We start from the raw sequence: 27,761 nt of genomic DNA on the forward strand, positions 1-27,761 counted from the left end.
TGTCGGTTTTCTCTCCCTACACGAACAGGTCCGCATCAACGACAGCAACATTGAACTTATCAAACTCAATCAATTGAAGGCTGAGCTCGGCGAATTGTCCAGTCAGGACGAAAAGAGACTCAAGCAGCTCACTCGTTCCGCAGAACGAGAGATTCTCAACAACGCTGATGTCATCTGCTGTACTTGTGTCGGTGCTGGTGACCCTCGTCTTTCCAAGCTCAAGTTCCGCACTGTCTTGATTGACGAATCGACCCAATCTGCTGAACCTGAGTGTATGATTCCTCTAGTATTGGGCTGCAAGCAAGTCGTCCTTGTCGGTGATCATCAACAGCTGGGCCCTGTCATCATGAACAAGAAGGCTGCTAAAGCTGGTCTCAACCAATCGCTCTTCGAACGTCTGGTTATCCTGGGTTGCTCCCCTATCCGCTTGAATGTTCAATACCGTATGCACCCCTGTCTCTCTGAGTTTCCCTCGAACATGTTCTATGAGGGGTCCCTTCAGAACGGTATCTCTCCTCTTGACCGTCTCCGCCGTGATGTGGACTTCCCTTGGCCAATTATTGACAATCCTATGATGTTCTGGTCAAACCTCGGAAACGAAGAGATCTCGGCGTCCGGTACATCCTATCTCAATCGGACTGAGGCGACCAATGTGGAGAAGATTGTCACCCGTTTCTTCAAAGCCGGAGTGCAGCCCCAGGACATCGGTATTATTACTCCCTACGAAGGCCAGCGTAGTTATATTGTCAGCTCCATGCAGGCGACTGGTACATTCAAGAAAGAGCACTACAAGGAAATCGAGGTCGCTTCCGTGGATGCTTTCCAGGGTCGTGAGAAGGATTTCATCATTCTTTCCTGTGTCCGTTCCAACGACCATCAGGGCATCGGTTTCCTGAGTGATCCCCGCCGTCTGAACGTCGCACTCACTCGTGCGAAGTATGGATTGGCAATCCTCGGAAACCCCAAGGTTTTGTCGAAGCATCCTCTGTGGAACTGCCTCCTGCAGCACTTCAAGGAGCGCCACTGTCTGGTTGAAGGACCCTTGTCCAACCTACAGGAATCGCTCATCCAGTTCAGCCGCCCCAAGCAAGCATATCGTGGGCCTCAGCGATTCCAGATGGCTTACAACCATGCCTCTAACGTAACCAGCGGGTTGATGAACGGAAGAAATGGCCACCGCAATGAGTTCCATGACACTGGATCCGTTGTAGGGTATATTCCTGATGATGTTTCTTCAGTCCACTCATCCGCTCTGGGTGGTGTGAGCATTCCTTCTGGCTATCCGCCGATGTTCCAGAACTTTGCCGACTCATGGCCAGCCCTGCCAGGTGCTCGCCGCGCCAATGGAAATAGAATGAAGGGTGCCCCTAGCATCGCTGGGGAGTCTATCGCAGCCACCGAGTCTGATGTTACGGCCAGTATCATTGATGGAAAGAGCGTTGATCAGGGCGGTGTTAGCCTTGCCGGCCTAAGCATCAACGATATGACCAAGCAGCCCAGTCTCAGTCAGTCCGACCGTCTGAAACGTTATGTGGAATCTGGAGGGCGTGAGCCTTACAAGCCCGGTGTTCCCGATAACGGCAGCATTTTTGGAGGTAGCTCGACTAGCCTTCGTGTCACGCGTGGTGTTCCAGGACACATGCACGACGACGATGATACTCGTAGCGTCTCAACCGCTTTTGCCAGTCAGATTGGTGGAAATTATGATTGATCGAAATATCTGTGTGATGTTAAAAACTGGGAGCCGACCCGGAAGCGCCCCTACCTACAGTTATCCCCATGGGTTTCGGAACAGCCAGCCGCAGAATTGACTGGACTGGTTGCCCCAGACAAGACTCGATATATTGGCGCTGCACATGGCCTTATCGAAATTCTCAAAGCAGGGGATTCCCTGTGCTTTCCAGGGCAGCTTCGGTGGGAGCGAACCCTCAACAATTGGAGAAGACTGCGACATCCCTCGACCTCTTTTGGGCGCTGCTGTCGATAATGGATGCTAGTTCCAGGCTACGAATCACTGCTACCTGTCACCGAGGCGAACATCAGTCCTCGTCACACAATGGAGCAGTTCTTCAGGATCCTGCTAACTGCATGCGATTGGTGATGACCGCATGAATTTCATCTCGTGTCATGCCTCATAAATGTCATTTTGATATCAGTCGCTGGGAAGAGTCAGCGGTATGGTATGTCAATCTCTTTGCTTACGGCTGTGCTCGGCAATTCAGAGGCGGCCAGCAAGCAAGTCCTAACATTGTCGCGGACGATGTAAATGAGGGTGAATCCAACACCATCGATCCCATTCTATTGTCTCTTCTGTTCCTACTACTACTGCTCTGCATGCTTATTGTCGTACCATAAAGTCAATTTGAAACCTCACATATCTGATTCGTATTTCCATGGCGTATAAACCCAGACTCTGTTCATCTTGAAGTAGATTATGTGCGTATCAGCCAAGCAGTCCGTAGACTATCGTACCTCAGTCTTCAGCATGCAATCCGACCAAAATGATCCGGCCTCTCCGGTCGACCGGCTCTTCCCGATTCGGGAGAACAGCATAGCCACGTAACTTGTTGATCGGCGAAGGTGCGAACCAAGAGAAAAGCCAGGAACAATAGAGCGCAAATAGGCATCCGTGTTTCTTGCATCCTTGGTATCCGCTCAACAATATAGACTAAAAGTGGATCCAACTGTGAAACAACCCTGGCTGTAGCTTAGAAGAACCTGCAAGTTGTACTGTACAGTACTTCTTTATACGACAGGACATGGCTCATAAAGTTCATTCGGGGTGAGAGCGACAGGGCGTATTTTCCAGATTATCCAAGTGGGCGCCGATTGGCTTCGACGCTGCCAATTCGCGATAGAATGATTGGGAGCGCTGAACGCATACTTAGTAGTTCTTCAGCCGAGCAATCCCTGTATAGAAGCTTTCCGGAAGGCAATCATCAGACCGTGGACCCTTGTCGATCATTCCAAATATAACTACGAGTATCTGCCGGTAGTTGTCAACGGCAAGCGGGCCTACAGAGATAAGAGAAGGATGTATTGCCTACTGGTCAAAGCAGATAATCCCAGGACTAGTGAGCGGAGCTTACTGCTGATCATAGCAGCACTGCGCCACGAAGGCTGATCAACTTCGGGCGCCATGAGTATGAGTATAAATATATACTAGCAACGTCTCGTTACGACGGATTTATAGGCACAGACATGTTGATAGGCTCAAATCTGACATGCCTGGATCTTGAATACCAGAGAAGAAAAACCAAGATACGTTATCACCATGCAAGTGACGCAATGTCTTTTGGGTTGTTGAGGCCATGCTTTTGAAAAGCATTAATGGCCGATCTGATCGGCAATGGAGGTATGTACAGTACACAAAATTGCGCCGATATCGGCTGAAGCGCCTGTAGAGTGGGCGATGCTATCCCAATCAGCAACTTCGACGATAGGAAAGAGACCTTTTCTTGGAACAGGTGGACGGTCAAGGTTACGACTATCGGATATTGCTGGCATTGAAATGAAGCGCGTGAGAAACAAGCTGTGTAGATGGATCTGCATGTATGTACGAGTATGTACCCTGCGTGTCAAACACATCGACCAGGATAAACCGCGCCACGATCATCGAGTAGTTCCACTCATGAAGCGTCTCGGATGGCTAGTCTTTGGGATTGATTGGTGTACATTCAGCCTTTGGTCTGTCGTGGAGCAGCGCTTAACGCCTTCTGTGCCTAAAGGATGGAGCGGCTCGGGATTGGGCAAGAAACGCAATATGCCATGCTCCGATGCCGCAGAAATTTGGGTACCTAAGGTGAACAGCCCTGGTGAGAGATATAATTCTAGCAGACATGGATGAAGAGGTAATGAGGGGAGGGGTTAGGTTATTTGGCAGCCAACAACAATTCTGCAATGATGCTTCTCTTCGTAGGCACCAGATATGCTGGCATGCTGGCAGTTGTTGGGATTTCCCAAAATAGATGCCTACGCCACAGTTCCCAAGTAGGTAGTGTGGCTGAGGAGCTCAACCCCGACCACGTGCCTGGCGCTACGATGATTGCCAGGCAGCAATGAGGCACGCAGATTTGCCCGCCTGGTATGTGGCGGCGGCTCGTAGAAGTTAGCAGTAAAGTCAAGCAGGAAGTAATCGTCTAACCCTTCATCTTCGTTCGGCCCAGGTCGACCAGGAATGATAATTCGGGCTTCTCCTGCCGATGACCTCCTCCCCTCGCTTGGTTGCCTGATGTCAACTTCTGCGTGACTCACTAGTCGCAGCCTAAAAGAACTCTTGGGAGGGTTTGCCATCAAGATTTAGGGTGATTCGGCGCCTACTAATACAACTTGGTGTACCATCGCCCGTGCCGGACAGATTCAGCGCGTCTCCGATCACACCACGTGTGCAAGGCATATTGATGTTCGAATTACCGGTCAGAATCTCAGAGTTCCCAGAGCTGAAAAGACCTGGAATTAATAAGCCAATATAATTCACTACATGGTCCAGCGTTTCGCCCTCCGCTCATTGTTTCTCATCCCGTCCTCGCTTTCCAGTGGCGGTTCGCCAAGCCTTCAGCTGCTTAGTCACTCGATGCCTGGCTTAGTGTCCTAAAAATCCTGGCAATCCGCCCTTTCCTTAAGGAACCAACATCCATCCTCCATTGCAGTGCCACCCGACACGAACAAGGTCGCCCACATCGATTTATATCAGCCTTTCTGTGCTTCATTTTCTTCCAAACTAGAACTTCTTATTGTTTTCTGCATCCTTATAGACCTTGATCTCTGAGTCTCTTGATTCAAACTACCCGATTCCTTCAGGGACACCTCCGCCCATCTCAATTGACGGCGGGGTTGGAACTACGCTATGGGTGACGGCTCTGATTATCCTAGCCCACGAAGCGAAGGTCCTGGCGGACCTACCTCAGTTCTAGTCACTACCCAGGAATCGCTTGCCCCAGCACCCAAGATGAATGAACAACTCCCGCCCAATTTCATGGAAGGGGCGCGTCCGCGACTGTCGGTGAGGCGAGCGCGGGATCCGCCCAAGAACTCTGCAGGCCAAATTTATTGCGATCATCCCGAGTGCCAACAATCACCTCCTACTTTTCGCCGACCATGCGAGTGGAAGTAAGTCTTCTTTGCTCCCTTTAATGTGTTAAAAATTCTCTCGAAAAGAGAACAGAACGCTGACAAGCCATGACAATAGTAAGCACATGGACAAACACGACCGTCCCTACAAGTGCATGGAGCCCGGGTGTGACAAAATCCAGGGATTCACATACTCTGGCGGTCTATTGCGGCACCAGCGCGAGGTGCATAAGAAGAACATCAACGCCAAGAAGCCACTGATGTGTCCATACGCCGATTGCAATCGCAGTACAGGAAACGGGTTTACGCGTCAGGAGAACCTGAAGGAACACCTCCGACGGCGCCACATGCATACCGAGAATGGACATGCATCAGACCTGCCCATTGCCACATCGCCTGAATTGGATAGCACTGCAGCTCTGGGCGTGCCCCCAACCTTGAAGCGCAAGCGCGATTCCATCGATGAGGATCCCACCTTGGACCTTACCGAAGATGGTGGAAACGGGGTCACTCTTCGGAACGAGCTGAAGCGACTGCAACTTGAGGTTCAGGAGAAGGACCGCCGGCTGGAAGAGCTCGAACGGATCGTTGCTGGTCTGCAGCAAGCTTTACCGCAGACCGCGACGTCCCAAGGATAGATGCCTCCAAAGCAAAGATTCTCTACGATTTATATGTTTTCAAAACTTCTCCCCTTCATATCTTATCCACCCTGTTCGTGTCATTCTTTACCCCAGACACTTCCTTGGTGTTTTGATCTCTTCTTCTTTTATGGTCTGCACTAGGTGGTTTGCATTCGATGGGCGTTTTCATATGCAAAGTACGGGCCTTGGGTCCGCGCGATTCTGTCTACAACATCAGTGGGGGGTTCGTTCATATGGTTGGTCTACATCTCAGAACGCATGGATAAAAATCAGGCAGCTCTGAAGATATGGCGTTTGCTCGAGGTCGAACATACAGGCCAGGTGGTGTTCTAATGGTTCCTACTCTTTCTTTATTTCTTGAAATATACCCAGGCGTTTTCAACCTAAGTCTCCTTTGTCACTTCCCAGTCTATCGTCATTTTGTTCATTGCTATCCGAACCGTAGTTATTATGTTCATGTTGGGATTCCCACGGAGTCGCGTTCGTTCATAGTGGTGTCAGAAGATTCTCAAGACAAATCCTCAGTTTCGACGACTTGTGGCTTATATCCATACGTAGATAAAGGAAACAAATCTGCGCTCCGGGCCTGAGGCACTGATTTCTGGTTCGATTGAAGCATTGACAGTCAGCCTAGCGGCCCTACTCTTCCATCCAGTATGACCGCGAAGGAGTCGCTTGTGATCAGGACTGTTCTACCACGTAGGGTCCGGCACGCCTCTCTCCCGTGACACTTACTGTGACTCATGTGCTTCAAATCCCGCTTAGTCGAGCGCAAGCTAACTCGATAAATGGGTACATGCTAGAAAAGACGACTCGTGCTATGAAATGAGCTAGTGAAAAAAATTCTTGTTGAATACGCAATGATCTTGCGTGAACTACACTTCATGATGGCGTAAGGAAAGCATAATATTTTATTGACTGCTCATAGTGTACTAGAAGGTGGCAAATTTCACCCAATAGCATCGTTGGTCAAACGGTTACGATACTTGTCTTCCAAACAAGTGGCCCGGGTTCGACTCCCGGACGATGCATTCGTTTTTTCATCTCTCCGCTCTTGAACCCGCGGTTTTTTTCCCTCTAGTTAGGTAGCTCCAGGTAACAACCGGGTCAGTGAATTTCTCGATTGGTCCCAGTTGCCGAGCTTTTCAGGTCATTCTCATCTCACAGGCTCTGATTGTGTAATTCTGCGTGATGCTAGATGTAGAACCACAACTTCCCGTAGACCCCCAGGCCTGCCAAATCTGAGATATCATCAATCGCTAAGTTACTTGTTAGTTAGGTCGGAATATGCTGAGTCAGTTAGCTGGGTGACGTCCATAGGCTAATTGTTCCACCTCCATCCGAATCACGACTCTGTACCTGAAAGCCGGGGTTTTCCCTTCCACAAAGAGCAGTTCGTGGTGGTGATACGATGATATCGGACGGCAAGACGTTGTCGAGCACGCGGGTAAACCAGTCCGAAGAAAGAGTGATTAACTGAATGTCCCATTTCATGTCTACTCCTACACCCAGGCTTCTTTGTTTCTCCCTACTCGATGATTTTGCTTGTTGACCTTCAACTCTCTCCACTCTCAACCCTCGACACATATTGACATTTTTTTCCTTGTGGGCTATGATCACGAACTAGGAGAAAAATCACCTGACAAGTCCAGCTCACTGGTGCAAGATCATAACTATTACCAATATCACATCTGAAGAATGGCTATGGCATCTTCTGCCGCCGATGGCGCGATGTCTCAAGGTTCCGATGCGCGGTATAACCCGAACCATGAGTACAGCTTGGGTACTCGCCGACTGAAAACCGACTACCCCACCGTGGCTTACGAGGAATTCAACGTCGAAGCCCATCAGCCCGTCACTGCCGAAACCCATGCCTTCGAGGAGGGCGAATTCGTGCCCCATGGCTTCTTCAACCGTGTCGGCCCGTTGTGCTTCACCATCCCACCCCCGGTGTTTCAATGGTCATATGAGATGCGTCGACAAGCCCAGGCATTATTACCTTTTCTCTACCTGGGCCCCTGGAGCTGTCTCGCCGACCGTGGCCGACTCGCCCAGGAAGGAATTACGTTTCTCTTAGCCGTTCGCGATAAGCGACTCGCGATGGCCAGTCTCATCAGCGGCAAGAAGGCAGCAGAGGCTTTGCAGATCGCGGAAGGCACCGTAGATTTCGCGGACAATCAAGAGCTGATCGCGATTCTACCGCAACTTATCCGCCATATCAATTCCCATGTCGCTTCCTCAACCTCCACTGGGGGCCATACACTGAACAAGGTTCTGCTCTTTTGCGAAACGGGGAATGGCCCATCAGCGGTGTTGGCGATCGCGTATCTGATGGTGATGCTCAATGCCAGCTTGCCGCAGGCTCTGCAATATGTCTCAGCGCGCCGGTTCTGCATCGACATGGATGATTCCTTGAGTCAGCTATTGTTGTCCTTCGAGAGCATCCTCAACGCCAAGCGGGACGTGGAAAGAGCCAGACGGGCGAGTGAGGCGCAGAATGCTACAGTCAGAGCTGTGGCCCGCAAACGTGATGCTACCGAGCTCGATATGGACGACGAAGATGTCGATGCCATGGCGCTAGAAGCCGGAGAGGAGGCTGAGGGTAGAAGACCGCTGGCTCCATTTCAGGATCGGTCAGGTTGACATGCATCGGTGGATGTTTTTCGTTGAGTCGTTTCATGGTTTATTGAAAGCATGTTTCAAGCTTCTGTGTTTATCTGTCTGTGTCAATCTCGTACATATCTGAGCCATGATTCCATTTTCCTTTCGCATAGGCTACCAAGTGCTCTAATTGAAAGATACTCACATAACTTGAATGTCTGGGTTTTTCAGTGGCCCTGCCCACTATTAGAACTGATAAGAACAGCCTGAGGTTTGATCCGATGATCTTGCGTGATGGTGGAAGTTTTACCCACTATCCACTGTGGGCGATGATTTCCTCTTTCTGAAAGTGGAAGTCTCACTCACCTAGGTACTGCCCTCCAGCGCAAGAATGCGCTCAAATTAATTCCATTCACCAACTCTGCATACGCATTGCGAATCACGCGAATCACTTAACTCTCATTTCCGTTTCAGATTTTGAACCTGGCACGCGTATTTCCTCATGTCTACTTTATCGGACGCGGCAGGCTCACGATGAGACTCCGCGAGACCATCCGTCCGCCTGGCCGGCTCAGCGAAGAGGCGTCCACCTACACAACTCCAAGAAGAACCTATCGTCGAGGAAGTATCTCGTCTCGTGTTAGATGCGAGGCTTTCAACCCAAACCTCCCTCCTGCAGCCTTTCCTACCTTGGATCGACCACGCGATCCGAAACCAAACACCGATGCGCAGAACAATAATGCAGATGATTATACTAGTCGCAAGCGTTCATATAACTGCATGGACACTGGCAGCCACGGCCATCCTCAGCCAGAGCTAGTGACAGAGACCTGGGCTGAAGTTCAGGAGATCCCTGTCGAGCTAATCGACAACTTGTTCGCAAGCAATGGGGAGCTGAATTCTGTTTACCGCAAGAACATGGCCATCATGGCTGGGGCAGGGCCAGAAAGGTCGCCTTTTGAGGAAAGCATGGAAGACAGTGACACTGACGAGGAGGCTGAAGGGCTTGCTATAGAACCACTCGCGGTAAGTCGTGCGCATGCTCAAGCGAACACTCTCAGGTAATAGACGGCTAACGCTGCGATGTGGTTCTCAATATAGCCTATCGATTGGCACGACCTACTCCCACCCGTGCAGGTTGAGATATTCGAGAACGTGGAATCAAGCTATAGCCGACCTGCCAGGGCTTTGCTCGGTATCTCTGACGAAGATCTTGAGGAAGTACAGCATAACCTAGTTCTTCGCGCGAGACAGCTGAAGCGAGAAGACCGGCTACTGGAGGCGATGCGCGCGAAGCAGCTCAGAGCAATCCTTCAAACCAACAATGCTGCTCCGCGAGCTAGTCAAGTTCCGCCTAAGCTCGCATGCCAGATGATTTCGCGGCGATACCTCCGCAATATCAGGGGGACTACCACGTCAGATTTCCTGACTTGTCCGGCCGACGAAGTGTTGCGCGCTCGAAGATACATAGAGAAACGTGAGATGGACGGGAGTATTGTAGGCGATTGGGGAGATGATGATGCAGTTAGAATGCAGCTCTCTGTGGAAGACCTGACCCGCAAATCGGAAAAGAACCCTGCCAGCCATCTTTATCCTTCTGAACAGTCCGTCCTAAGTCCTGTCGGTGATAGTGCGTTTGTCGATATATCATCTCCGAGAACCGACCGCACCTCTGCTCAGGTATCCTTGATCAACTCTATAGGCACCAAGTGTCTCCCTATGCTGAAGGACAGTGTGTTATGCCAGGGTCAAGCCAACGATCCTCCCCGATGGCTAGCTCTCAGTCACTGGAATACAAGCGAGAACTATCACCATCCCAACTGGGATAATCATGTAAAGACTCGCGAGATCGAGGAGATACTGGAAGCCCAGAGAACGAATCCTGACGGGCAATACATACAACTGAGAAACACTTTCCTGCACTTCCCTCCCCTGAGTTGGATTTTCCACGAGCGTTCATGTCCAGTATTTGCTTCACAAAGAGAAGCTCCCGGCGAAGCGTCTCGCTCGAATCAAGGTCAACGGGCACACTCTAACACTTCGACTAGAACCTCCCAGATGGCTGCTAGAAGAACCAAGTCAAGCGGTTCTAGTCCATCCAGTGAGACGAGACTCGTGAGAGTCTTCATGCGTCTCAGACAAGAGATTACTGTGATGGTCATCGAAGCACGCAGAAGAATGACAGAGAGATCGAATAGAGAAGTTCAGCGAGCTGCTTTATCTGACCATCGCAAACTACCATATGAGGACATCTGGACCCCTCCTACAAGTCCTAGCCGAGGATTTCACATGCCAGCGTCCAGGCCTTTACGAAGTGTCAGTAGCAATGTCTTCTTCACCCCCAGGGCAGCAGTCCCGCAAGAAGAGGATGCACGGGTGGAATCATCTGACAGCGTGATGAGTGATTTATCCACTCAAGACACAGAGGCATCAGCACGTACCTCAGTCGAGCCAAGATCCGGGTCTGAGGCCAAAGAGCAATCGGAAACAGCCATGCCGGAGGCGGAAACCAGCTCTGAGGTTGGGTCCACGGGAAGTGGTGCAGAGGAATATGACACTGCGGACGAGATGGTCCTTGTACCTAACTAACCACGCTGCACAAGTATGTGCGAGAACGATCTGAATGCAGCCATTGAATGGCCAGTCCCGTTCGATCCCACCCAGCACATACGGTTTTTGCTCAAGGGAGGCAAAACGAATTGTACTGTACGAATAAGATGTTTTGTGTTCAAAATAGCTCGAATCTAGATATCGATGTCACACAATAGTTTCAATTGAGCCTGGTTGAGTTTCGAAGCTAGCCTATGATTTTCCTAGGTGTGCATAATCCCAATAAAATCTGCAAACTTAGTATATCTCCATCTCAACAGTAATCTGGTTAGTGGTTAAGCGACCGAAAGATCCGATCTCCCTTACAGAAAAGCTTAGCTTATCGCCACTCAATTTTGCATGTGACTTCGCGGCACGGAGAAAGAGAAAGAGAGAAGAAAATCAATCAAAAGATGGTCTGTGCTCTCCCTACTAACGCGCCTTTCCGCGTCTACTCTCTCGCTCTCGCTCTCGCACGGCGATTTCTTCCGGACAGCTTCTCGTTAGCATTGCTTTATCCTACGTTCCTTCTCTCAATTATCCTCCCTTCCGACTTGTGAGGCTGTGACATCCTCCCCTGTACACTACATTCCAGGCCCATCGACGAGTTCGCTCCCGTGTGTGCGCGCGCGCGTCATACGCCACAGCGGCGAAACCGGCAAATCACTAATTCAGCTTCAGCTTCAGCTTCGCCTTTTCTTTTATTTTTTTGGCTGGTGCTGTCTCTATAGCATACCAATCACACCTATTTTACGACTGGAAGTACACAGTACTCGTAATACCTAATCAATCGATCGATCGTTTGAATCGCCACGAACTAATTGCAACCCAATCGGAACGAATCGACGAAGCCCTCCTACACAACCCACCAATATCCTTCTCTCGCTAATCCTCTCCCCCCATTTACAAGAATGATCAACACGGCGGTCGAGCAGAACCGCTCTAGGACGGGGAAGATGGGTCCGGAGGCAGACAATCTGGAGGAGATGGATGGACAGGCGAAGGCGTTGATGCATTTGTTGAATACGAGTGAGGTGGGTTTTTTTCCCCTCTTTGTTGTTTCTTGTTTGGTTGTTGGAGGTTGCCGAGACGGTTAGTTTGATCGATATGGGGCCAATTGTGCTGATTCTTTTGTCCGGGGGTCAGGTCTTCGTGGCGATTATGGCGGATAAAATGAAGAAACAGCAGGAAGAGGCGCGGTTGGAGGCTTTGAGGGAGCAGCAGAGCAAGGAGCTGCGAGTTCCGGAGGGTAAAGTGCCTGAGAATGGGAAGGAGACGGGGAAGGGGGAGACGAAGGGTAGTTCGGTGGTGAATGGGGCCGGGGCGAAGAGGCAGACCAGGACGAGTGCGAGGCAACAGCAACAGCAGCAGCAGCAGCAGCAGCAGGCTGTGGGTCAGGATGAGGGTGGTGCTGGTGGTGGGAAGGAGGAGATGGATGAGGCACAACAGCAACCGGCTATCACCACCAAGCCGAAGCGAGGGCGCGGGCGAAAGCCGGCTTCGACCGGCAATACCATCTCCAGCTACTTCCGAAAGGCGGATGTGAAGGTTGACGAGGAGAAGCCGACTGTCCAGGAAGCGTTGGAGCATGCGGCCGATGAGTATGAGGCGAATCCGACGGCGTTGGGCGGGCAGGAGCTGGTGGCGACGCAGCAGCCCGAATTGGTGACGGGGGGCCGGATGAAGAAGTATCAGCTGGAGGGATTGGAGTGGTTGAAGTCTCTGTGGATGAATGGGTTGTGTGGGATCCTCGCGGATGAGATGGGGCTCGGCAAGACCGTGCAGGCGATCTCGTTGTTGGCTTTCTTCAAGGAAAAGAATGTCTCGGGCCCCTTTCTGATTGCGGCGCCGTTAAGTACGGTGAGTAACTGGGTCGATGAGTTCGCCAAGTGGACGCCTGGTATCAAGACGGTCCTGTATCATGGGACCAAGGATCAGCGCGCGGAGATCAGGAGGAAGTACATGAATATGAGGAATCAGAGGGATATGGACTTTCCCGTGGTGTGCACCTCTTACGAGATCTGCATGAATGATCGAAAGTTCCTGGCGCAGTATCAGTGGCGCTATATCATTGTGGTATGTTCAGCTTCTTGTGCTCATCAGGGAGTAGTCTTGCTCACACGGGAGACATACAGGACGAGGGACACCGCTTGAAGAACATGAACTGCAAACTCATCAAGGAGCTCCTCACCTACAACTCGGCCAATCGTCTTCTTATCACCGGTACCCCATTGCAGAACAACATCACCGAGCTGTGGTCACTACTGCACTTCCTGCTCCCGGAGATTTTCAATGATCTGAACAGCTTCCAGAGCTGGTTTGACTTCTCCTCTATGCTGGATAACAGCGGCCAGACGGATGTCATGGAGCGTCGGAAGCGCACCCTAGTCTCCACCATGCACTCCATCCTGAAGCCCTTCCTCCTCCGGCGCGTAAAGACCGACGTCGAGACGTCCCTGCCCAAGAAACGAGAGTACATTCTTTATGCCCCCTTGACAGCGGAACAGAAAGACCTCTACCGCGAGATTCTCAACGGCACGGGCCGGCAGTACCTCGAAGAGAAAGCTACCGAGCGACTCTTGGCCCAGAACGGCAGATTATCCCGCTCGCAGAGCCTGAAGCGAAGCGCAGAACCGAGCGAAGCCTCCTCCCCCAACAAGAGCGTCAAATCAAGTCGTGCCTCCACTCCAGCTAGTGGAGGTCGGGCAGCCAGACGCAGCAGGGGCCCACAGAGCTACAAGGAGTTAAGTGATCGAGAATTCAACACGAAGCTGCGGAAACTCGAGCAGGGACTGGAGGAGGATCTAGACATCGAGGAACCAAGCGAGACCGAACAAGAGGAGCTGGAGAGGGCCAAGACCATCAAACTTGCCAGTACGGTTACCCCCATCGTCTCTATCCAAGACCCAGATAGCATGAAGCTCAAAGCTAACACCCATATCTCTCTAACTCCAGAAAAAGAGATTGCGCAAAAGAAGTTGCAAAACCCAATCATGCAAGCACGCCTGGCCTGCAACTCCCCGCACAATTTCTACTGGCCTTGGGACAGCGCGGACGCCATCGACGAAACGCTAGTGACCGCGTCAGGCAAGATGCTGCTCCTCGACCGGCTGCTCCCAGCTTTACTCTCCAAAGGCCACAAGGTGCTCATCTTCTCGCAGTTCAAAACGCAGCTCGACATCCTACAGGACTGGGCGACGCACCTGCGGGGTTGGCCATGCTGCCGCATCGACGGCGCGGTCAGCCAGGAGGACCGGCGCGCGCAGATCCAGGCTTTCAACACTCCGGACGGCGACACCAAGCTGTTCCTGCTGAGCACGCGGGCCGGCGGACAAGGCATCAACCTGGTCGCGGCTGACACGGTGATCCTGTTCGACTCGGACTGGAACCCGCAGCAGGACCTGCAGGCGCAGGACCGCGCCCACCGCATCGGCCAGACCAAGCCCGTCCTCGTGTACCGGCTCGCCACCAAGGGCACCGTCGAGCAGACCCTGCTGGAGAAGGCCGACTCCAAGCGCCGCCTCGAGCGCCTCGTCATCCAGAAGGGCAAGTTCCGCAGTCTGCTCGATGCCGCGCCGGACGCCTCCGCTGCTGCGTTCAAGCAGAGCGAGCTCGACGACCTCCGCAAGGCCCTCGGCGAGGACGAGTACGAGCGCTTCGACCTCGGCGCCGACCCCTCCGCCATCTTGTCGGACGCCGACCTGCTCGTCTTGACCGACCGCAGCGAGGAGGCCTATGCCCGCGCCGAGAAGGGCCTGGATACCGGCGGAAGGGCCTACATGGCCGTCGAAACTAAGCGCGATGGGAATGGATTGATGGCTCAGATTATTGGCAAGTAGACTTATCTTCTTTTCTGCTCCGTTGCCTGTCTCGCCGCACTCGATTTCGGTTTGGGTGGTTTGAGGGTGTGCATACTTCAGCGCGGTTAAGCATAGTGCGTTCCTGGTATTGCTTTTGGGCTGGTTGGCTGTAAAATTAGACAAGATGGTGGCGTTATAAAGGCAGTTTTGTATGTTGTTTGGTTTGCTTGTATGGGACATCTCATTGTATATGGGTACTGTACATTGATTTTTTAGTTTGAACTGGGTGACAGTGGTTCACTCCCTAGGTACAGGGACTGGTGACGCTACAGGAATCAACAGTCTGATGCATGTTCAGTCTAAATCCATCCCAGATATAGTCTTCATTATCCCTAATTGGGATACGAGACTGGCAGAAACAAAAAAAACGAGGTGTGAAAATCGAACATCCATTTCAACGCCTGGAGCTCCTCGCCCAAAAGGAAAATGTAAAAAAGGAAAAAAAAGAGGTTTGGCTATACAGCGAAGTGAGAAGGATAGATCGGTGAAAGGCAAGGAATCAAAGTCCCGTAGAGATCGGCGAAAAGGAAGCAGTAATTACATTCAAGGATTGAAGAACGTGGCTGGCTGGAATGGTGGGAATCGCCGATTTGACAGACGCACACAGACAGATCGACAGACTATCGGGACAACCTCTGCTCCTCGATCTCCTGTCGTAAGTCGGCGAGGACCTGCTTGCGCTGCGCCAGATGGGTCTTCAGTCCTTCGACCTGCTCGCCCACGGCGTTGACATCCTCCCTCAAACGCTCGATGTCCTGGCCATCCTTGGCCCGGCCGGCGCCCTCGCGCAACTCGCGCAGCTCACGCTCTTTGTACTCCAGTAACTGAAGGGTCTCCTTCTTGATGAGCACCCAGTTGGGCCCGCCGTCGTTGCGGGGCCGGTCCCGGCGGCCCTCCGACGCCTTGCGCGCCGCCTCCAGCTTCGACTCCAGCTCCGCCAGCTCGCGCCGCAGCCGCACCTTCTCCCACTCCTCGTCCTGGATAGTGTCGCTAAAGTCCGTGCCCTTGGGCGTGTACGAGGTCTTGCCGCCGGCGCCGAGGCGGCTCAGGTAGGTGTCTCCGAACTTGGCCTTCCGGCCGGACGCGGTCTCCGTGTCGCCGTTCGCGCCCCATTTCTGGGCGGGTCGCACGTTGTCCAGCTGGTAGTCGATCTTGTTGTTCTCGAACGAGGCGCGCAGCGAGGCCGGGATGGTGCGCGGGATGCGGAATCCCTCGTGCCGGTAGTTCAGGATGTGCAGGAACGCAAGGGTGGCATCTTTGTTGATCGCGGGGGAGGCGGACGGGTTGACCAGGTTCCATGCCGAGCGGATGTCCGTGTCCGGCACGTCCAGTGAGTCGTACAGTCCCTGCAGTGATTCGACTAATTCGTACGATGGCTTCATGTTAGGGACCTGAAATTGAGGGCATGTGTCAAGCGGAGAGGATGGGGGGCGTACATGTGACTTCTCCGCGGTGGTTCTTGTTCGCAAGGTAGATCTCCTCGTATTTCGACTTGTCGGCAGGGTTCATGTACCACTCGAATCCGTCCTTGAGGCCCGGGGTGTCATCTTCATCCTCTATCCGTTCGAATCGCTCGGGACGATCGCTCAGTGCTCGAGTCGCCTGGACGAGATGGGCTTTGGATTCGGGGACAAGCCAGTCGGGCAGGACGTGAGGCACGCTTTGTAGTTCCTTGAAGAACAAATCACATCAGCATGCGGTGCTTTTGAAGTATTGAGGTTGACCATTGAGGCAGAAAGAGGTGGGGGGAGGGGTGTCGAGTGGTTGCGGATAGGAGTATGCCGCCGGCGGCCCCCGAGGCACTATGGGGAGGCCACCGCAGCAGGAGAGGCAGGGAGCTCACATACCCCGTTCACGAGATCGAAGACCAATCGCATGGCCACGCAGAATTCTTCGAAGTCCAGTTCTCCATCTCCGTCAACATCGGCCAAGTCCCAAACCTTCTCGAGCTGATCGTCGCGAAGCCGGCTATTCCTCAGCACGGAGGCCGCTTGGGAGTTGTTTAGGCGCGACTGGCCGCCTGCCAGCGATGCGAAGATCTCCCAGTACCGTTCAATCTCCCATTGCTCGATCTTTTTATTTGACATGGTGGAGGAGTATTATGATGAGGGGGGGAAATCAGCAAATTAAGAATGAGTGTAACAAGCAAGCAAGCAACAGTAAGAGAATGACGTGAATGAGCGAAAGGGAGAGAGGGGGAGATGTTTGGTCGTTTCTCCGACTCGGGCCTCCCGCAGCGGCTCCAGCCATGGGGGGGGGGGGACTGCTTCCGGAACAAGTTAGTTCCGTTCGGTGGAGTGAGAGTATCAATTAGAGAAGCATAGAATTATATACTTAGTACTACTAGCATAGCATACCGGTAACTGGAACTACACCCACCAGCCTCTGTAAAATCTACCCCGAATTTATTGCTCATGATCTATGCTGTTTATGTACCGTACTCCGACATTGAGTTACACAATAGAAGTGACGTAGTAGCCCAGTACAGGCCTTCAAACCATTGGAACCAGTGGTGCACACCTCGAAGGCTCCTTTCAAAGATGATTTCCCTCGGTACAAAGTCCCATTCATGTTTGCTTTTCCTTAGGAGGACGTTGTTTCTGGTCTTCCTCCTCGTGTGCGCTTAATTGTTCCTGCACTTGCACAATAGCCCTTTCTGCTTCCAGAGCGAGGTCTGGTGCGTCGAGGATTGTTGCCAATTTCTTCGCATCACTCATGCGAAGCAACAATTTGTCATCACTCTCCTCCACGTCCTTCACCATCTCAATCAGGGGCGTGTCCGCTCCGGTCTTTTCAAGGGCATGCGAAACCCGTTTTGCGTAAAGCTTCTCAAGTGCAGGGTATGAGATGGGGTTTAGGAGATTCTTCTCCAGGAGATATTGCAGATGCTTGGATCCCATCAATGCTAGACAATTATTAACATGTATCCTGCAGCTGCAGCAGCTAAGGGATCGGGAGAAAGCTAACCTCGCCGATGCGACCAACTTCGGTACACCAGGTAAAAGAATGGGATATTAGGTATGCTGTATACAGAACCATAAGCCCAAGCCCGGGAATGACGCTTCGAAGCAGCACGTCATCAAAAAGAAGGAAGGAAGGAAGGGAAGACATACACTGGAAGAAGGCCAACCGGAATTGTAAGGGGTGTCGCAAGCATGCTCCAATACATCCGCTTGCGATGCAAGTCTTGCCTCTCGGTCGCGAGGGCATACAAAAGGGAATGAAGTTTCTCGGATCGAATCGCGTTGCCAGGGAAGAGCACATCGACCTTCTTTGTTCCGTAGGACTTGTCGCTGCGCCGCTGAGACGCCAGCGAGGGAATGCTCTTAAGTCCCCATTCTTGGTAGGGGATCCGTTGCTGCACCCGATTGCCCCAGTTTACCAAATGTTTCTTCCATCCTTTCTCCGCTTCTTCCCATTTGGCCCACGTTTCTGCGGCTTTGTTGGTGATTTTGTCAATGTATGAGCGCTCCTTCGAGATTTCTTGACCGACGGGCCGAGCGTAGATGAGAGCTCGTCGCGTCGAGATCGGAACAATGAAGAGTCGCATCGCAGTGGTACTTCTCGTGGATGCGAAACGCGCCTGACGTCGTCGACTGGATGGCAATTGCAAAGTAGCGTACAAAGGAATCACGTCGTGCAGAGCAGACAGGGAGCTTGATTATCGATGGACGAAGGAAAGTGGCCGATGTGAAGTAGTGGCGAATAGCCGTACGTCGTAGCCTGAAATCCGAAAAAGTTATTTATGGGAGGGAGGCAGTGTTAGAAGAGAATTGTTGAGAATTGGGAAGCTGATTGTTGGCCACCATGGTGGAGGAGCATCTTGGTGGTGAATCCGCCTCCGCCGCCGCGATGCTCGTCACCGGAGCAGGTGCAGGGCCGACGTCATTCCGCTCCCGGCGATAGCAAGCAGTAGTGAGGGTAGTCGAGTTGGTGAGGGAACCATCACTAAAATCTAAATTATTACGAATGTCTCGGGCACTAAAACTGGAGCGCTGCGATTCATGGTTCCTGTGCCGAACCAGCCCCCTCCCCCCCGGGTGCGCGCTCTTCTTTCTCTTCCCCCCCCCCCCCCCCCCCCCCACTCACAACCACTCCACTCCCTTCAACATCCCATGCTGGATGGTGTCTTTACTCCTCCTCTCCGGATGCTTCTGTTCCTCACGCGAGTCAAGGGTATTCCAATTGCAGGCTAAGGCGCTGTACCCGCTCGAAGTTCCCGAGGAACATTGAGGCGATGCAGATTGGACCCGCCGTCTTCCCCCTGCTTCCGATAACCCGACGCAACTCTGCCTGGAACAGTGGCTGGATTTTAAGGCCATGGCCCAGGATGCGCGCGACACCTACTCTTTACCGCCACCAGACTCAGGCTCCGTTCCGGACGAACAACTGTCGGAACAACCTTCCACTGCGGAATGGATGTCGGCTCAGTCCAACCGTTCCGTTGGCGCAGTAAACAGTGATCATGACTTTGGTCATCATGAGGATGTCGTAGACCAGTCAGCCGGGACTTCGCGCTCACCAGAGACTACAGTGGTTGGAGATACTGATAATAGTCCAATAATGGGGAGGAAACCTCGAACATTGCCAGGTAACTTGGTCATAGACAACTCTGACCCCTCGACGCAAGCCTTTGCTAACCTTTCACCTTCTCGCATGGTAGCCTGGATCCGGTCGGTAGAGTATCCAGAAGAAGACAACGACGTTCCTGCTACGGCCAGGCTTCTCCCCTCCCAACCCGACGACGCCGTCGTCGCGCAACATAATCACTCTCCGTATGCGACAAGACCAAATCGCACGAACCGAGTCGACGAGGAGGATGAAGAACGAGGAGGCCCATCCCGTCGCGAGTCTCGCTGGAAGAACTTCTCGAAGGTGATCGCCTATCCTCGTGAGCCGGGTATTGAGGAGAAATCCGTTACGCCGGAATGGTTGAATGAGAACCTGGGCGATTTTTCGGGGCCATGGCGGGGACAGCTCGCCCCGGATGAGGATACCGAGGATCCGTTGAGGATGAAGCGACGTCGACAGATTTGGTTTAAGCGCTTCCATAATACTCTTCTCAGGAGTCCTATGGTCCCGCTGATCTTCAGACTTACTGTCTGGTGCTTCTCGCTCACTGCGCTGGCCCTCGGAGGCTCTATCCAGCATCTCTCGGGACAATATAAACATCCACAGGGCCCTTCCGCGCTAATGGCCATCATCGTCGACGCGGTGGCTCTCGTATACCTAATCTATATCACTTTCGACGAATATACCTCAAAGCCACTCGGCCTCCGGTCTGCATCCGCCAAAGCACGGCTGATTCTGTTAGACATATTTTTCATTGTCTTTGACTCAGCCAATTTAAGTTTAGCATTCGAATCTCTGTCCACCGTACAGGGCGCGTGCACATTGAACGAAGTCAATCAAGAAGTAACGCCCAAGAACGACGCGATTTGCGACCGACAAATAGCTCTTGCTTGTGTTCTACTGATTGCGCTTCTTGCTTGGCTTACAACGTTTGTGATCAGTGTACTCAGGTAAGCCTACGTCCTTACTATGATCTATGAGCATTGCTAACTCATTTATAGACTCGTCGAACGTGTGGCTTCTTAGTCTTAGTTAAAGGGGACTTATTCCTCTTCGCAGCTTTTCCTTCTTTTTTTTTTCCCCTTTTTTTCTTCTTTTTTCTCTTTTTTCATGCTATACCCACCTACCTTTCCTTCCCTTCTCACCCGGTACTCTGGATCTCTATTTTCTCTACTTGACCCCATAAATTCATCTCAAACCTCTTTTATCTTTATCTTTATCTTTATCTTTTTCTTTGTTCTTTTGCTTTGGTCTCTTTCATCCCCTGGATTGGTCATCTGTTCTGTGCTGTTGGGTTAGGCGAGGCGTTGTGTGGCATGCTGTGCGGAGGTTCTGGCTTCGATACTGGTAATCATGCGGATTGGAATGCATCGAGGCTTGGTTAATTGTCAATGGTAGATGTATATATAGGATTGTCTGCTGGATCCACGTGCCCACGTTGAGTACATATTACACGTGCAGGACCGGCCCATCTTTACCGTATAAGGGATCTCCATGGAACCAGTCCAATTGCTGGATGTTCTTGGTGACCTTGTCAGCTTCCGATGGCTCTCCGTAGCACATATCCCATTCTTTCTGCGGCGGATAGGCCCCCACCATCTTGAAAGATCCTTCATCCGCGCCCAGTTCGTCGAGGAGTCGATGGCCCACACCGGCGGGCACTATGATCAGGTCCCCTCGTTCGACGGTTGGTTCAAAGCGATCGGGATTTTCTTCTCCACCAAAGCAGAGACGTGCACGGCCGGAAACCACCCCTAGCACCTCGTGGGTGGTGCTGTGGAAGTGCGTTTGGCGGTACATGGAATAGACCCACTGCGGCGTGACCTCGCCCACGTCTTCGAAATGGGCTGCAAGGTCGCTGGCTGATGCGTCGAAGGCTTTGTGGTAGATGATCAGTGGCTTGGACTGTATGGATGTATTCGGGAAACCCTGCCACCGAGAAATTCGGCGACAGGTTACTTGAACGTCAGTGGGGGGTTTGAACGGCATGCTTGCGCTGAATTATTTTTGGCACGGCACGCGATGAGGTGCCTGAGTTGGAGCGGAGGATGGGACAAGAAGACCCTCCTTCCCTCTTATGAGCGACCGCCATTCAAATTGGCTAGACATGACGTCATTTATAGTGCATCAGAATCCAAGGCGGTCCTGCAACAAATATGTGCCTCTCTAATGGGACTGAACATGCGAACAATGATCATTGTCCTATCTCGGAGGGATACAGGCGTGAATTTTGACGAGCATGGGCAACACTGCGCTTAGTGTTTAGGATAACTAGTGCATGTCACAAGGCAGCTACCAGACTTAATGAGGTTCCACTCTGTATATGTCGGGCTGCCTGATGTGGGCTTCCGTGAGTTGAGTAGCTGCAAGAACAACGGAATGTCTTGTCGGTAGGGGCCAAAGCATCTAGCAGACGATTGAGGAGGCTTTCAAGGATGTATCTCTACAGAGAAAAGAATCAGGCAGTCAGTTGGATTTCACCGCAAGTCAGCCAGTCCTGATTTCCGAGGATATTTCAATAGAGCTCAGTTGTCTGACCGCCTACCGAAACCGGCGCAACCCCCACGGCATCGCCCAACGCCACGCCTTTTCTGGCTTGCTTCTCCATCCCCGATCTCCCCTCCAGCTTCAGGCGCGTCTCATTCCTCTCCCGACTTCTGTGACTTTCGGGACTTGCGTGTTACTGTCTTACCTCTTGTCCCCATCGCCCTATCATAACCTTTGAGATCGTCTCCTTCAAACCCCAATCAAGTCAGGAGAGAGACATCATTCGTCTGTCTCGTCACCGCTGCCTTAACCGCTCATCGATCAGAGTGAGGTCATTCACTGCACCTATCGCTTGCACCGTTGGAGGTAAGCCTCATGCATACCTGATCTCATGGGTATCATTGCCTGTTACACACACAGCCCATTCCCATCAACTTGCGGTTCCCTGCAGCAACATGCCCTCGACCTTCCGGAGCTCTTTATGAGGCTATTTTAGTCCAACCAGGCTAATGTTCACTCGCATTTTCCACAGACCCGCCTTCAAGACTCGAACCTGGGTGTTCAAACACAAGATGCCGGCTCTTATCCCTCAGACGCCTCACAAGGATGATCTCGATGAAACGTTTGTTCCCACAACTCCAGCCCTTCATCCGCGGGGCCGGCTATCCAGGCGAATACTTCCGGGACACCGGCTGACTTATGCAGATGGGCGTTCTTGGAGAAGGGCATCGACAGTGTGATGCTGAAACTAGAGGAAGGAGTTGATATGAAAACTGTATGGTACTCGACCTTCGTTTTATGTTTTGTTGGCCGCTTCACAAGCCGCGTTGCTGACCTCTTTTCACCCGGGCTTAGTATATGGCCCTTTACACGTATGGTTTATCCCCAAGGCGTTCACCCCGCCAGGAATACTCACATTTCTGAACATAGAGCGGTCCACAACTTTTGCACATCACAAAAAGCTGTTGGTAGCGGTACGGGTTTACAGGCTCATCGCGGCGGTCAGTCCCCTTTCCATCTCCCACGTCCCCCGGTCAAGAGCCACTGGATTCAGCGCTAGAATGCATGTTAACATCATCACTGCAGCTCATCTCCTCGGCGAGGAACTGTATAAGCTGCTCGGCGAATACCTCTCACGCCACCTCGACGCCGTGAACAGAGAATCCGAGAGTCATGCTGAGGAAGCTCTACTGGGATTCTATATCCGCGAATGGCTTCGCTACACTACGGCCGCCAAATACATCAATCATCTATTCCGCTACTTGAACAGACATTGGGTAAAGCGTGAAATCGACGAGGGTAAGAAAAATGTCTACGATGTCTACACCTTGCACTTGGTGAAGTGGAAAGAGGACTTCTTCCTGAAGGTCCATCAGAAGGTGATGGACGCAGTATTGAATCTGGTTGAAAAACAACGCAACGGCGAGACGATCGAGCAGTCACAGATCAAGAGCATTGTCGATTCGTTTGTCTCCCTTGGCCTCGATGAGAGTGACAGCACGAAGTCGACGCTTGAAGTTTACCGGATCCACTTCGAGAAGCCCTTCATCGCCGCCACCAAGGTCTACTATGAGAATGAATCGCGTCAGTTCGTCACCGAGAACAGCGTGGTCGAGTACATGAAAAAGGCAGAAGCTCGCTTGGAGGAAGAAAAGGCCCGTGTCGGCCTATACTTACACCAGGATATTTCTAAGCATCTGACGGACACTTGCCTGGAGGTGCTGGTCACTGCTCACTCAGAACTTCTCCGAGACGAATTCCAGGTTCTGTTGGACAACGAGCGCCAGGATGATTTGGCCCGAATGTACCGACTGCTCTCGCGCATCAAGGAGGGCTTGGATCCCCTTCGCACGAAGTTCGAGGCACATGTGAGGAAGGCTGGTTTGGCCGCCGTCGAGAAGGTGGCCGCCGATGGCGAGACATCATTTGAGCCAAAATCGTACGTGGATGCGTTGTTGCAGGTACATACCAGATACCAGAGTTTGGTCAGCGAGGCGTTCAATGGAGAATCTGAGTTTGTTCGGTCTCTGGATAATGCTTGCCGAGAGTTTGTCAACCGCAACAAGATCTGCAAGTCCGGATCCACAAAGACTCCTGAGTTGCTTGCGCGCTATACCGACTCGCTACTCAAGAAGGGATCGAAGGCTGCGGAGGAGTCGGAATTGGAGGAGATGCTGGTGCAGATCATGACTGTCTTCAAGTACATCGAGGATAAGGATGTCTTCCAGAAGTTTTACTCTAAAATGCTTGCCAAGCGTCTGGTACATGTCAGCTCCGTGTCCGACGACGCAGAGACCAGCATGATCAGCAAGCTCAAGGAGGCGTGCGGTTTTGAATACACCAACAAGCTACAACGCATGTTCCAAGATATTCAGATCTCGAAGGACCTTAACGCCAGTTATCGGGATTGGCAGGAGAAGGTCCTCGACGAGGATGATCGGAGGAAGCTGGTAGACTCACATTTCCAGATCCTAGGAACTGGATTCTGGCCTCTCAATGCGCCTTCTACCGACTTCCTTGCACCACCTGAGATTGTCAAGACTTCTGAGCGCTTCCAAAGCTTCTACTTTGACAAGCACAATGGCCGAAAGCTGACATGGCTCTGGCAGCTATGCAAAGGTGAAATCAAAGCCAACTACATCAAGAATACCAAGGTGCCGTACACCTTCCAGGTGTCTACATTCCAGATGGGAATCCTCTTACTTTTCAACGAGCACGACACCCTCACCTACGAAGATATTCAAAAAGCCACGTCCCTCTCTCCCGAGATTCTCGATCCCAATTTGAGCATTTTCCTCAAGGCCAAGGTTCTGACTATCAGTCCCGACGGATCGAAGCCAGAACCTGGAACGTCATTCACTCTGAACTATAATTTCAAGAACAAGAAGATCAAGGTTAATCTGAACATCCAAATCAAGTCGGAGCAAAAGGTTGAGTCGGATGATACGCACAAAACTATCGAAGAGGACCGTAAGCTTCTACTCCAGGTATGTGTTCCTCACATCTATTTTGCCCCTCTCTCTTTCATAAGTGCCGCGTCTAATGCCGTCTTAGTCTGCTATTGTCCGTATCATGAAGTCGCGCAAGAAAATGAAGCACGTACAACTTGTCCAAGAAGTGATTCAACAAGTCAAGTCTCGCTTCCCTCCCAAGGTCCCCGATATTAAGAAGAATATCGAGGCTCTGATGGAGAAGGATTACATCGAACGATTGGACGGGGACGAGATTGCTTACATTGCATGAAGTATCTGCTGCCGCGACCTTCCGGTTCCCATGCTATCTATCACTCTGTCCCCCCTTTCTCTGTTACTCCCCGTGTGTCCTCTTAGCGCGGTATCGATTATCCTCACATTTTGATTTTATTTACGCCAGGTTTCGTCGAACCATGGAGGATGGGATATTTTGTATTTCTCTCATAGCGCTGCTACCACAAATGATAACCCAGATGATGCTTCTAGATAGGATGATGTTTTGTCATTTGTCTCTTGATCGCCTCCTATATTTCGCTTTGAGATGTGAATCGCAACCAATACTAAGATAATGTGATTGCTTATCGTATATTCTAACCTGCTCAAGCTAGAGAATGAAACTTCCAGCCATCTGCAGTTTAGATAACATCTTTTGAGACAAGATGAAAGACGAATACTTTCAATAGGCAATTGTAGATGGCCCCTTTCTTACGGAGTTGGACGACTTGTTACTGTAAGGAATGCCTGCCGCATCCGGGGTCAGTGTCCGCTCCTTCTCGATTTCTAGACGACTCACTGCATTTCAAGTCCGGAACTCACTTACCAATCCCGGTTGATGACAGGACCCAGGTCACTAAGATGAAGCATCTCCGGATCAAGCCTCCTTCAATCCTACAAACTCCAGCTAAAACTCTTTCTCGGACGGTCAATCACAGATAACATAGCCTGGTTGCGCTCGATTCTCCGCGGCTGAGTGTATCTCTTCCTTTCTCTTCTCCCCGTCCCCCAAGCCACGATCATATTGCCAATTGGTCATCTGCACGGAATAACAGCGGCTGTACTTGCAGACTGCGCTCATCGCTAGTCCGCCGGGCGCCTTACTCAGTGCATATCACCATGCAGATCTCTCCATCGATTGTGATGATTCAGTGACATTGAGAGCCTAGTATGAGGCATGGTATTATTGCATCAAGCACTTATACTTACATCCGCTGCATCCTTGTTAGCGGGTATGAGGCGAGATCTAGCCTTTTAGCGTCTGAGCCCTGTGCAACCTCGGGATACACAAGGACTCTACACAAACTCTGTTTCCGCCGCTTCTTGAAACAATATTGACCGGATTCGATTGGTGAAAAGCCTTTCGGTGCGTCCCCAGTTCGCGTATTATAGAATCTAATGTCTCACTGGCCGTTTTAAGTGTGAAAGAAACAGCCGGCAGCGCCCCACGATCAATGAAAGACCTATTTAGCCACACACGATGAGACGTAATCGTGATTCGTTCCTTGCTAGCTAAAGCTACAAGGTTTGGAATAGGTGTGTGGCTTTTTTACGACAGAGAGAGTTTATCTATAAAAAAAAGTGATACAAGGGGGCCTCTAAGCGGTAACCTCTCTTGCTTGTTCTGCATGTCCAAGTGTCTTCTAAGAGTATGTTGATGCTGAAATCGGCCAGCGTCATAGTGAGTATAACATCGCCAGACAGCAGATTGATGCAAGAGGCACATGAGCTATCTTGTGGCCGAGAAAACGGCAAACTACCTATTATATGGTTGCATATAGCTCTCAGAATTTCCCCTGCATATAGCTGCAACAAGCCTATCACGAGTCCGGAATGGCTCAAGCGAACTGGTTATCAATCATCTACTCGTAAGTCGTTCCCGCCTCCATCCTAAGCCGGCTGTGAAAAGAACACGCTCTATAGTTTAACAGATCCACCAATAAAGATGAAGTAACGTCTCGGTCTTGGCACATGTTCATCAAGCTTTCATTATCTCCAGTCTGTCGAGCTCTGCATACTTGTACAAAGACAAAGATTCAAAGGTCAACCCCGCCAAAATGCCATGAGATTTTCTTTCAGTGGAGAAACCTACCATCCGCTCTGTGACTATTTAACGAGACACGGACCGAAATGTGCACAATGCCAATCGGGACAGCCAAGAGCTCATGGGAATCAGCGTGATCTCCATCTCTATTTCCAACCCACCATCGCCCAGAAACCTTAACTCGCTAACTGACAAAGAACCAAACAGATTCCAAGCACAGTGAGTCTGAGTGAGTGATGCATCATCATGGCCTTCGCAGTTCACCCGAACCTGCAGCGCTACGCGCACTACGCACCATCGGAGCTCGCCCATCGCGAGGTGCAGCTGCAGTCCCTAAAGGAAAACGAACGAGAGAAATGCCCACTCTGCGAAGAATTTGGCAACGAGCTTCACAGTCAGCTCCGCTGCGGGAGCTGCCAGCAGAGCTTCCACCAGAGCTGCATCGGGCAGATGCGGTGGGCAGCGGACGCGATGAAGGTGACTCTGGCATACGGATGCCCCAACTGCGGCGTGCCGTGGGCGACGCGCTTTAATCCGGGCCAGCTCCTCCAGCCGCACCCGCAGCCGCCTCGTCTCCATTGGCGACAGGATCCGAGCAGACCCCCCGGGTTACATAAGTACATACGAACGAGTGAGGGGGATTATATCTGTCAGTTCCGGGGGCCGAAGGAAGACCAAGAGCCCTGTGGCTGGATGACTACCAGCCATTCCTCGTTCTATTACCATCATCGCCGCATGCACGAACCGGGCGCCTATCCCTGCGATCTCTGTTCTCATGCGCCCTTTGTGACGTTGCATCGGCTCATCCACCATCGCAAGCGGTATCATGGACATTGAGCCCCACTCTCACCGCCAGGATGACGCCTATGAGTGTCCCCAATTTGCAAGCTCCAGTCCGAGGGCGCCGATGCTCGGGCTCGTCAGCACGGTC

The 27,761-nt window shown here is 51.7% G+C and overlaps 11 protein-coding genes and 1 non-coding gene across 12 annotated transcripts; 9 read left to right on the top strand and 3 right to left on the bottom strand.

Annotated features, from left to right (window-relative positions):
- The first annotated feature begins 3,438 nt into the window (after positions 1 to 3,438).
- Positions 3,439 to 3,929, top strand: BO97DRAFT_409203 (uncharacterized protein). Its single transcript, XM_025696011.1, has one exon. It carries the CDS (start codon positions 3,632 to 3,634, stop codon positions 3,845 to 3,847), a length of 216 nt encoding a protein of 71 aa, XP_025546335.1. The 5' UTR covers positions 3,439 to 3,631; the 3' UTR covers positions 3,848 to 3,929.
- Positions 3,930 to 4,570: 641 nt separating this feature from the next.
- On the top strand, positions 4,571 to 5,853 carry BO97DRAFT_265842 (putative C2H2 transcription factor). Its single transcript, XM_025690939.1, has 2 exons — positions 4,571 to 5,109; positions 5,189 to 5,853. Exons 1-2 carry the CDS (start codon positions 4,847 to 4,849, stop codon positions 5,706 to 5,708), a joined length of 783 nt encoding a protein of 260 aa, XP_025546336.1. The 5' UTR covers positions 4,571 to 4,846; the 3' UTR covers positions 5,709 to 5,853.
- An 817-nt stretch (positions 5,854 to 6,670) lies between these two features.
- Positions 6,671 to 6,742, top strand: BO97DRAFT_t279. Its single transcript has one exon. It is a non-coding gene; the product is annotated as a tRNA-Gly (tRNA).
- Positions 6,743 to 6,990: 248 nt separating this feature from the next.
- Positions 6,991 to 8,491, top strand: BO97DRAFT_409205 (dual specificity protein phosphatase family protein). Its single transcript, XM_025696012.1, has one exon. It carries the CDS (start codon positions 7,410 to 7,412, stop codon positions 8,352 to 8,354), a length of 945 nt encoding a protein of 314 aa, XP_025546337.1. The 5' UTR covers positions 6,991 to 7,409; the 3' UTR covers positions 8,355 to 8,491.
- Positions 8,492 to 8,846: 355 nt separating this feature from the next.
- Positions 8,847 to 10,901, top strand: BO97DRAFT_429559 (uncharacterized protein; the record flags this gene model as incomplete). The annotated part of the gene is made up of 2 exons (XM_025697371.1): positions 8,847 to 9,338; positions 9,414 to 10,901. 2 exons carry the CDS (start codon positions 8,847 to 8,849, stop codon positions 10,899 to 10,901), a joined length of 1,980 nt encoding a protein of 659 aa, XP_025546338.1.
- Positions 10,902 to 11,396: 495 nt separating this feature from the next.
- BO97DRAFT_447070 (putative SNF2 family helicase/ATPase PasG) lies at positions 11,397 to 14,984 on the top strand. The gene is made up of 4 exons (XM_025698727.1): positions 11,397 to 11,935; positions 12,048 to 12,977; positions 13,037 to 13,775; positions 13,857 to 14,984. The coding sequence occupies exons 1-4, from the start codon at positions 11,813 to 11,815 to the stop codon at positions 14,738 to 14,740; spliced, it is 2,676 nt and encodes an 891-aa protein (XP_025546339.1). The 5' UTR covers positions 11,397 to 11,812; the 3' UTR covers positions 14,741 to 14,984.
- end3 (cytoskeletal adaptor protein SagA) lies at positions 14,961 to 16,952 on the bottom strand. The gene is made up of 3 exons (XM_025694299.1): positions 16,609 to 16,952; positions 16,198 to 16,432; positions 14,961 to 16,121 (listed from the first exon to the last, which is right to left on the bottom strand). The coding sequence occupies exons 1-3, from the start codon at positions 16,846 to 16,848 to the stop codon at positions 15,382 to 15,384; spliced, it is 1,215 nt and encodes a 404-aa protein (XP_025546340.1). The 5' UTR covers positions 16,849 to 16,952; the 3' UTR covers positions 14,961 to 15,381.
- A 207-nt stretch (positions 16,953 to 17,159) lies between these two features.
- BO97DRAFT_473852 (mitochondrial K+-H+ exchange-related family protein) lies at positions 17,160 to 18,699 on the bottom strand. Its single transcript, XM_025700275.1, has 3 exons — positions 17,875 to 18,699; positions 17,729 to 17,784; positions 17,160 to 17,666 (listed from the first exon to the last, which is right to left on the bottom strand). The coding sequence occupies exons 1-3, from the start codon at positions 18,309 to 18,311 to the stop codon at positions 17,329 to 17,331; spliced, it is 831 nt and encodes a 276-aa protein (XP_025546341.1). The 5' UTR covers positions 18,312 to 18,699; the 3' UTR covers positions 17,160 to 17,328.
- Positions 18,700 to 19,081: 382 nt separating this feature from the next.
- Positions 19,082 to 20,359, top strand: BO97DRAFT_438625 (phospholipase D regulator; the record flags this gene model as incomplete). The annotated part of the gene is made up of 3 exons (XM_025697921.1): positions 19,082 to 19,352; positions 19,425 to 20,283; positions 20,335 to 20,359. The coding sequence occupies 3 exons, from the start codon at positions 19,082 to 19,084 to the stop codon at positions 20,357 to 20,359; spliced, it is 1,155 nt and encodes a 384-aa protein (XP_025546342.1).
- A 25-nt stretch (positions 20,360 to 20,384) lies between these two features.
- BO97DRAFT_379077 (cupin domain-containing protein) lies at positions 20,385 to 21,791 on the bottom strand. Its single transcript, XM_025693145.1, has one exon. The coding sequence runs from the start codon at positions 21,320 to 21,322 to the stop codon at positions 20,783 to 20,785; it is 540 nt and encodes a 179-aa protein (XP_025546343.1). The 5' UTR covers positions 21,323 to 21,791; the 3' UTR covers positions 20,385 to 20,782.
- Positions 21,792 to 21,950: 159 nt separating this feature from the next.
- Positions 21,951 to 25,348, top strand: culA (cullin culA). Its single transcript, XM_025693146.1, has 7 exons — positions 21,951 to 22,186; positions 22,353 to 22,442; positions 22,526 to 22,595; positions 22,676 to 22,692; positions 22,751 to 22,821; positions 22,907 to 24,807; positions 24,875 to 25,348. Exons 2-7 carry the CDS (start codon positions 22,393 to 22,395, stop codon positions 25,061 to 25,063), a joined length of 2,298 nt encoding a protein of 765 aa, XP_025546344.1. The 5' UTR covers positions 21,951 to 22,186; positions 22,353 to 22,392; the 3' UTR covers positions 25,064 to 25,348.
- Positions 25,349 to 26,414: 1,066 nt separating this feature from the next.
- BO97DRAFT_464555 (uncharacterized protein) lies at positions 26,415 to 27,706 on the top strand (the record flags this gene model as incomplete). The annotated part of the gene is made up of 4 exons (XM_025699498.1): positions 26,415 to 26,435; positions 26,568 to 26,654; positions 27,038 to 27,059; positions 27,090 to 27,706. The coding sequence occupies 4 exons, from the start codon at positions 26,415 to 26,417 to the stop codon at positions 27,665 to 27,667; spliced, it is 708 nt and encodes a 235-aa protein (XP_025546345.1). The 3' UTR covers positions 27,668 to 27,706.
- Between the last annotated feature and the right edge of the window lie 55 nt (positions 27,707 to 27,761).

This window comes from Aspergillus homomorphus (assembly GCF_003184865.1).
Source record: "Aspergillus homomorphus CBS 101889 unplaced genomic scaffold BO97scaffold_72, whole genome shotgun sequence".
In the NCBI taxonomy this organism is placed as follows: domain Eukaryota; kingdom Fungi; phylum Ascomycota; class Eurotiomycetes; order Eurotiales; family Aspergillaceae; genus Aspergillus; species Aspergillus homomorphus.